Source organism: Poecilia formosa, unplaced genomic scaffold (assembly GCF_000485575.1).
Source record: "Poecilia formosa unplaced genomic scaffold, Poecilia_formosa-5.1.2 Scaffold281, whole genome shotgun sequence".
NCBI lineage: Eukaryota > Metazoa > Chordata > Actinopteri > Cyprinodontiformes > Poeciliidae > Poecilia > Poecilia formosa.
Window position 1 is genome coordinate 605,074 of NW_006800220.1, and position 9,200 is coordinate 614,273.

The 9,200-nt window shown below is 41.3% G+C and overlaps 2 protein-coding genes across 10 annotated transcripts in view; one reads left to right on the plus strand and one right to left on the minus strand.

The window, feature by feature from the left end:
* The window catches only part of LOC103151427 (testicular acid phosphatase homolog), a 16,747-nt gene extending 9,583 nt beyond the window's left edge, over positions 1–7,164 (plus strand). Inside the window, exons 6-13 of the mRNA XM_007571475.2 lie at positions 124–279; positions 529–627; positions 2,276–2,371; positions 3,294–3,426; positions 5,204–5,298; positions 5,390–5,496; positions 5,778–5,959; positions 6,839–7,164. Of these exons, the coding sequence (XP_007571537.1) occupies positions 124–279; positions 529–627; positions 2,276–2,371; positions 3,294–3,426; positions 5,204–5,298; positions 5,390–5,496; positions 5,778–5,959; positions 6,839–6,948 (978 nt within the window). The 3' untranslated portion in view covers positions 6,949–7,164. The remainder of the gene's footprint in view (positions 1–123; positions 280–528; positions 628–2,275; positions 2,372–3,293; positions 3,427–5,203; positions 5,299–5,389; positions 5,497–5,777; positions 5,960–6,838) is intronic.
* LOC103151425 (myosin-binding protein C, fast-type-like) overlaps positions 7,129–9,200 on the minus strand; it is a 27,788-nt gene continuing 25,716 nt past the window's right edge. For all 9 annotated transcript variants that reach the window (XM_016681429.1, XM_007571474.2, XM_007571470.2 and 6 more), the window contains 3 exons: positions 8,931–9,067; positions 7,939–8,125; positions 7,129–7,276 (listed from right to left, as the gene is read on the minus strand). In XM_016681429.1, the coding sequence (XP_016536915.1) occupies positions 7,251–7,276; positions 7,939–8,125; positions 8,931–9,067 (350 nt within the window). In that variant the 3' untranslated portion in view covers positions 7,129–7,250. The remainder of the gene's footprint in view (positions 7,277–7,938; positions 8,126–8,930; positions 9,068–9,200) is intronic.

The following is a 9,200-nucleotide window of genomic DNA, read 5'->3' on the forward strand; positions in this document are numbered from 1 at the left end:
ACATGTGCCCCTCTTTAACGTTGTGTTCCCTCCGTGTTCCCTCCATGTTTCCTCCATGTTTCCTCCATGTTTCCTCCGTGTTCCCTCCATGTTTCCTCCATGTTTCCTCCATGTTTCCTCCAGCTTTATGTCCGGAGCACTGACTACGACCGTACTCTGATGAGCGCCCAGGCCTGCCTTGCTGGGATGTTCCCCCCCACCAGACGCCCGCCTCCCATCATGCCCCAGTTACTGTGGCGGCCCATTCCAGTGCACACCGTCCCCAGGGCCCAGGATAAGGTGGGCTGCTGAGCCAAATAAATATTTCCTTTTCATCCAGCAGCCATGCACAGCTGTACCCAAACCCTGCATAAATTTAGTCGGGTCCCCGGCTCCATTCTGCTGTCAGAGTTTCAGCTGAACCTGACGCCGTTCAGGGCCTGTTGTTTTACAGTGTAAAGCGACGGTGTAGTTATACTCCTTGCAGAGCTTAAAGTAAATGCTTCTTTATTTGTCTGTTTTTTCAATGCTTTTATTCTGTTGTTGAAGCTTTTGAAGTCTCCAGGCAAAGACTGTCCGCGGTTCAGAGCTTTGATGACGGAGACCTTTGAGAGCGCCCCCTACCAGAGGTTCCTCCGGACTCACCAGGTAGGATGAACCCAAAAAGTGACAAACCCAACCTTGGAAAAACCCCTTTTATGCATCTGTCTGTTTGAATAAATTTGTAAAACGCAGCTGATTATATATATATGTGTGTGTGTGTATAAAAACAAGAAGAATTTTAATAATTTAAAAAAAAATTATTTCTTTTTAGAAATAAAATATTCACCAATCAGAAAATTGGTTTCCAAGCATCTTCGCTCAAATTCTCCAGACCAAATTTTATGCTAAATTTTAGAAAGTCATATTACAGAATCACTAAAAAGAACATTGTGTGATTGCAGAAATCTCTAATTATGTTTTTAAAACCTCAGCTCAGTATGTGTCTTTTAAAGACATTCAAATTCAGTCCAGAAACTGATTTTAATTTAGTGCCAACTTCACTGTGAAGCTGGAAATCTCCAGCGTTAGCTTCGTTAGCTAACCACTGCATACAGATATAAGACGGTAAAATGCGAGGCTCCTTTCCCTACGTTTGTAAAATCCACAAATAATCAATAAAAATCCTGTTTGGGGTGCAGCAGATGTAACTTTTCTTGTTTTTTTTTAACACATGACGCCCCACAGGAAGTAGCACCCTGGGTGGAGAGCTGAATTCCCTTAGCATTAGCTGTACTGTCAGCTGCTAACAGAGTGAGCAAATAGAAATAAAAGCAAACAAATCTGAATCTGAGTCTCTAATCGTTGCTTCTGGTTCACAGAAGTTAGCATTAGCATTGTATCACAGCTAGCTGCCACAAACCTCGGCATTAAAAGCAGAAAGTTGTTGTTGTTTTTTGGGGGTTTTTTGTCCTGCAGCAAAGAAATTAAGCAACTGGATTAAAATATGCAGGCACCAGGTTGAAGAAAGCTTATTTACATCGTCTGGTTGAAGGTCGTCGCCTTTCCTTCCTGTTTCGTTGTCTCTTTCCCGGAGCCATGTCCCTGTGAACTTGTGAAATCTTGTTTATCGCTCACTAATTTCATAGCAGATTTACACAATCCTGCTGGATTCTCTGCTAAACACTATTTTCGTAATTTCGGCTGTTTGGTATGTAAACTAGGAAACAGAATTGCGCATTTTTGGGTGAAATCGCTGCAGTTCTGTGGCTGCTGCTGCCGACACAATCAGCACTTCCAGTGGACGTGTTAGTTATGCACCAGGCATCGTGTCCTCTCGCTGATTTTCTCAGGCACGGTGACTCCAGTGCCTGCAAAAAGCTGCACAGTGCAATTTCTCTCACATTCTCAGAGACACTAATTAACGGTTGGATTAAATTAGATAAGGAATTACAATGAAACAGTTTTAATTAAACCGAGTCCCCTGCGCTGCTTGCTAAGGAGGTGTTGGAGATCAGGCCAGGGCCGCTGCTGTCACATGTGAACAGCCTCTGCTGTACCTGCAAGCTGCATGCAAGAACCGGGTGGATTCGGTTCACACTGTCCGTTTTTCATTTTAGAGCCAACACGTTGCATCCAAACTGATTCACAGCAATGAATAAAGGTCAGAGAAACCTGCATAAATCTAAAAACAAGTCAAGACTCAAAGGGGGGAAATTGATCAACTGTGTAAAAATTGGAGACGTAGTTAAGATTCATATGAAAAGAAATAGAACTGCAAGTAAATTTGATCTGAATTCCTCTGTCTGACCTGCAGAGCTTCGTGGAGAGGCTCTCCAACCACACCGGCTACCCTGTGTCCCGACTGGTTGGCAAAAAAATCTGGAGGGTTCACGACACTCTGACCTGTCAGGTTTGTTCCACTGAAAACATTTTATAGGTTTTAAAATTAAAGTTAAATTAAACTGAACAAAATGTTTCCTCACTTCAACCACAGGGATTTTCTGCAGCTGATCAGCACAAAGTTTTGCGTAAATGTCAAGTGGGAGACAAATTATACAAACTGGAGCTGGCAAGCGAAATTTTAGTGGTGGTGGCAGCATCATGCTGTGGGAAAATGAAAAATGAGAACAGATATCCACTGCTTTGTGTCCCAAAATACAAAAAAACAGAAATCAATTTGAATGAATACTTTTATAAACCCCTCTGTATTTATGCTTTAGTTGTCTTAAATTTGTTGAAGGAAAATTTACAAAAAAAATCACCTGTTCAGATATTTTTTCATAGAGTATGTCTAAACTTTTCCAAGAATGCAACATAAGGAGCCAATCAGGAAGTGGCATTTATTTTTCTTTGGCTGTTTTTCCAAAAGCAGAAATAAGGCAGACTGTAAGTTTAGGTTATGCTTTAGTATTAAAATGTTTTCCACTGTGTGAATTAATGCATATTTGGTGTTTGAACTATTAAAATTGGCAGTTATAAGCGGTTCTCCAGTATTTCTTGCCTCTAGCTGCAGATCATCAGTAGAGAATAATAAAATAAGGGGAAAATAGTTTTCTCTTAATGGATGCGGATAATGTTCATACTTCCAGCCAGACTTGAAATGGAGAATATATGGAAATATAGTAATTAAAATACCCTGACATGGGAGCTTTCTGGGCCAGGTTGTTCATTCACACTTGCAAAATGAGCATCTGTTATCGTCCTACTCTAATCTAAAAATAGATGGGATCACAGAAACAATGTAACGCAGCAAATTAACCCCCGTTTATTTCTTTTTTTTTTAATTTCCACACATCGGTGTAACGTAAGTAATGACAGTTTTTCGTCCACAGAGGATCCATAACTTGACTCTCCCTCGCTGGGCCACGCCGGACGTCCTGGAAACGCTGCGGAGGATCGCTTCCTTCGAGGTCACATACAGCATCCTCAGTCACAAGCGCAGAGAGAAGGCCCGGCTCTCTGGAGGTGGGAACTCACTTCGCACTGCAAAACTGTAACTCGGCGAGCCGCATTTAGTTGTGTCAACTGTCTTCTCTTTAAGTCAAATAAATTTAGTGAGTTTTAGATTGTTTTAGACTTTTTATTAATTTGGTCAAATCTCTAAGAGTTGAATAAACAGAGTTTTTAGGTTAACACTTAAAAAACTGAAAGAAGAAACAGACAGAAGTGGGAACTATTTCCCAGAATGCTTAGCGGCGTGTTTTTCTCTCCTGAGATGGAAGTGTGTTACATTGATCTGTTCACACTAAATGTTTCTGAGCTGAATTCATTCAGACGTTTCATAAAATTCATCATCAGATCAGAAATTTGGTTCATGTGATTTGAAAAAAGAATTTAAATTATTCTACAGTAAAATAAATCGTTATTTTAACTTGATAAAATAACAGAGAAATGTGGCTCTTTAACTGGGTGAGGACAGTTTTTTTTCTTGCATATTGTGAAATAATTATTTGGTTTAAATTGCAGCATTAAGTTAAAACTCACAATTCAAGATTAATGAAATTAAAAACAATGTTTAGACAACTTGTCTAATCATTGAAGCAAAAACAATTTTCTTGTTCTTGATTGACTTTCATTTTCAAGTTAAATCACCTTGTAATGTTTTACAGTGTTCTGGCTGTAAATAGGAATATATAAAAATGTCTCACTGAAGTGGACAGAAGTCACATGTGGTGAACCCCGACGTTCAATCCTAGGATCAGCTTATAACATGAAAGAAGATCAGCTACCATAACTATGCAGATGATGCACAGCTCTACATTATGATGTCACCAGGTGACTCAGAACCATCCAATCACTGAACAGATGCTTAGAACAGATAAATGTGTGGATGTGCCAAAACTTTCTCCAGCTGAACAGAAACAAAACTGAAGTTTTTATCTTTGGACCTAAAGAGAAGCGAACTAGAGTCAACGACAGCTTCAGTTATTACCTGGGAGTAGTGATGACCTCTGACCTGAACCTTCAGATCCACATAAAGACAGTTACAAAGTCGGCCTTCTCACACCTGAAGAACATTTCCAGGATTAGAGAACTAATGTCCCAAAGACATCTAGATAAACTCCTCCGTGCTTTATCTTTAGTCGCATTCATTACTGCAACAGTTTCTTTTCAGCTCTGAACAAAAAGAATCAATCAGTTCTAATTCTGATCTGCATCAGAACCAGAACCAAGCAGCATTCAGCTTCTGTTAACCACAAATCTGGAACAAACTTGCAGAAAACTGCAAAACTGCTGAAACACTGACTTCCTTTAAATCCAGACTAAAAACCCAGCTGGTTAGAGCTGGTTTAGAAACATAATCAATGAAGCAATAATCGATGATCTGATGTGTAATGATGGCAAATAGTGTTTCTGTGACTTTGTGTTTTTATGACATAAAGCACTTTGAACTGCCATGTTGCTGAAACGTGCTGTAAAAATAAAATTAGATTTTATCTGCAGCACAGCGAGGAGATAAATATTACAGGGTGTGTGTGTGTGTGTGTGTGTGTGTGTGTGTGAGTGTGTGTGTGTGTGTGTGTGTGTGTGTGTGAAGCTGTGTATCCTATGTGGCTGCTGGCCCACGCTTTGTTTTCGCCTCAAACGATGCGAAGTGCAGCGTTGGCTCTGAAGAGTCGCACGGTGAGCTGATGGGACGGAGACGGTGCCGCCAGAGGAAGCGGCTCAACGGGGTCAAGAGGATTCTGATGGTGTCTGCGGAAAACGAACTTGCTCTGTTGACTCTGTGTTAATTTGCCAGGGGTGTTGCTAAACGCCATCCTGAGGAATTTCTCTGACGCCATGGAGCGCAGCAGCGGCGGCGGCACCGCGCTGAAATTCATTATTTACTCAGCTGTAAGTTCAGCGTCTCACATAAACCGGCTATCTGTGTCGCGACGCGCTGCTTCACATCCCCTCACGTTCTCACTGCTTGCTCTTATCCTAGCATGACTCCACACTCATCACCCTGCAGGCAGCGCTGGACGTCTACGACGGCCTCCTGCCTCCCTACGCTGCCTGTCAACTCTTTGAGTTCTACCAGGAGGATGATGGGTAATGACTTCCTTCCAGTCTGTTCTCCACGCACTCTGCTATTTGCATATTCAAGTGCGGTATCTAGGTCAGACGTACACACACATACACTCACTTATTGCATTCTTCTTTTTAGTTGAATGAACCATTCAAATATATTTTCCTGTTTAAAATCCGATGGAGGCCGGGCGTCCGTCCAGCGCCGCTTTGGCCAAATTAGCACAGAATGCAAAAAGCCCATTTACATAACACTTCCCACAAGTGTGTGTCATCATATTGTGCTCATGCTAATAATCACCCAGATCCTATTCAGTGGAGCTGCATTACCGTAATGAATCGTCGTCCGAGCCCTACCCCAGCCGCGTGCCGGGCTGCGGCGGCCTGAGCCGCTGCCCTTTGACCTCCTTCACCGAGCTGGTGCGCGACGTGATGCCGGACGACTGGGAGGCCGAGTGCGGCATCAAGACCAGGTGGTCCAGCACAGGTAGGGGGTAAAGGCCCTAGCTTCATTTCATTTAAAAATCAGATTAAGTCAATATTTTACTGCTGGTCTAGAATAAAAGCTGGTTTGGGTGCAGAAAAGTTGGATTTTCAGTGAAAGTCTCAGTTTTACCTTTTGTTAAAACTTGGTTACAAAAAGACAAATACTTTGTTTTGTACTTTACATTTTGCTGTGTAAGAAAATTACATTGGAAATAATTTTTAGCCTGATTACAGATTAAAAGTTTCCATCTGCATTGTGTCAGGTTTTAATTCCAGTTGGGGGCCGCACAAAGTCAGCCCAAAGGCCACAAATGGCCCCTGGACCACACATTGGACACCCCTGCACTATTTAAATAAAGGCATAGTCAAAAATTACAGCAACCCTCTTAAAATATTGATGCCTGATCGGTATTGGTATCAGATCGACAGTAGCGCTGTAAAATCAGTATGTTAGTTTCATTCCCTCTTGAAATTTTATTTTCAGTGTTTCTCATAAAAGGTTTTGTTTTGATTTGCTGTAAAATATTTTTTGCACTTTTTATTTAGGAAACATTGCACACAAATATTTATTTTTTCCTGTTTATCGTGTTAATTTGTAGGTAAAGTATTTTGTATAATCTTCGTTTGAATTCTGTCCTCCTTTTTAATGGAATAATTAAACAAACAAACAAACAAAAAAATCATTAAAAGATCAGAAGGTTGATGATGGAGCCTGAGCTGCTTCACTTCATAACTCTGCTTCGTTTTGGACTATTTCTTAAAATCATGAAAACACAAACACATTTTGGTTTAATGTGACAAAATTCAAGGAGTATGAATACATTTATATATTTTAACAAAAACGTATAAACGCCTAAAAATGATCTGTTGTTTCCTGCAGGTATCATTACAGCTCTTGCAGTGGCGGTGGGCCTCCTGGGAGTGGCGCTGTTGTGCAGCATAGCGGTGGCTGTCCACCAGCGGACAGCGGCCTACTCCAGGGACCTGTAGAGCAGGAAACCTGCAGATGTGCCAAAAATAAGAAAAACTACCAAGTATTTAACCAACTTGGGAAGAGTTCAGGAGTTTGTTTTCTCATTCTAAGATTATTGTGTCTGAATATTAATGTGACTAAAATAATTTACGATGCATTTGAGAAATGTAAACAGAAATCAGATGTAAGGGGAAATCTGTGGAGCAGATCAATAAACTTTATTTGAATCACTGGTAATAACTGGTATCCTTCATAGAGACATTCACTCTTCATTTGCAGCTTGGTTCGCATGATTTCACGTTCTCTGCTGTTTGGCTCCTCATTTGTTCTCCGGCTCTATGGCAACTGTGGAGCAGAAACACTTCGGTTAGAATCAAACGCTGGAAAGTTATAAAAAGATGAAGAACAGGTTGATAAAAAGAAACAGTTTCAGGTAGTTTTCCTCAAATGTTTCAGCAGATTTCTGCATAATACATGGTGCTAAATAAATACAGTACTACACTAAATGCTAATGCAGGTCAATGAAGCAAATCAACTGTAAGATCTAAAAAAAAATGCATAAAATGTGTCTGACTGGCCATATTTGTAAATAAAAGGAACAACTGGAAAACCTTCACTAGTGTAAAACTACTTAAATCTTTTTTTAATAACCCAGAGGTATTTACTGTGGTTTGAAAAATGAAGAGCTGTTTGTGTGGCAAACTGTGAGCCAGCATTAAATCCACAAACAGTTTGCCATAAGCACATTATTCTATAATCTTTGAGCTTGCTGCTGTTTGTTGTTCTGCATGTCACGGTTGCATTGGTTTGGTGTGGACTGCTTTAGCTAGCAGCTCAATATAAAAGGATTAAAAACATGTTCCTGTCACTTTCCAAGTGAAATTGTTGATCACTGGTTGCTTGTTTTAAGTCACAAGGTTTCCTTTTAAATATATTTACAAAACTGAAGCCAAGAATGTATGTGACAAACAACTTTTCCACCGTTTTTCGGCCATCTTTGCCCTTACCTCGGACGTCCAGCTTGCACTCCACCTCATCCTGGCCCAGGTCGTTGACCGCCATGCAGACGTATTTGCCTGCATCGAACGTGCTCGGCTTGCGGATGTTGAGCGTCAGAACTCCCTGGTTGTTCTGCATCAGAAACTTGGGATCCTCTCCAAGGATCATTCTGTTCTTCATCCAGACGATCTTAGGCTGAGAGGTGCAGAATGCAGAGATGCAGTGAATTGGCTCTGTGAAGACTTTAACACAACCGCAAACATCTGTGTATTTTACTTGGATGTCACCTGGTTAAAAGAACTGGGGGATGAAAAGCACATAGAACGTGGTTTTCAAACTTTTTAGACAAAATCAAAGTCTGGAAAATGTAGTGTGGCTTTATGTTGAGTCGCTTAAGTCGACACTTTGTACCTTTTACTGCAAGTACTGATGCAGAACTATTAGGCTTCATGCCCCCAGAGCCCGACATGTTTCCCATCCATCTTTCCAGAATGGATCAAACCCAATTTCTTAGTTTTCGTGTCCTTTCCAGTGTTTGTTCAATGAGAGTTTCACTAAATTTGAAAATATAATTAAATGCAGTTACTGAGAGCAGTTTAGTGACGCAAATCAAACTGGACATGTGTTTGTGGAGCAAATATTTGTGTTTTTTTTAATTCAATAATTTCCTTAAACTCTGCTTCAAGACCGCACAGCATTCTGGGGGATGTAGGCTCCACCCCTTTTAGCTAGCAAAGCAGAGTGAGTGGGATCAACTAACTCACTCGCTCCTTGGTTGCCTAGCAACAACCTGTTGAGTAAATCGCGCAGCAGCAGTTTCAGGTTTTGTCACAACTGCTTAAAAATGAAAAACAACGACGTGGAGCGAAAGGAGAAAACGGTTGGAAACGGATGAAACAGGAAAATCAGTCTGGCCATAAAATCAAATATTTTAAATTTTGTGGCTGTAATGAGACAAAATATAATATTTTTGCAAGCTTACTACAGAAGGCTGGTTTACCTTGGGAAAGCCTCTCACAGAGCAGCTGAGGGCGGTGCTGTAGCCAGCGACAACCGACCGGTCCACCAGCGGCTGGGTGAACTTAGGAGCACAGGCCATGTCCTTCTCCTTATAGGCCGCCTGCTTGAGCTCCAGACCTGGAGAGACCAGAGAACCCAGTTGATTCTGCTGCAAAGACGGGTTAGGGATCTGCAGCTCACACACACACAGCCTCACACACACACAGCCTCACACACACAGCCTCACACACACACAGCCTCACACACACAG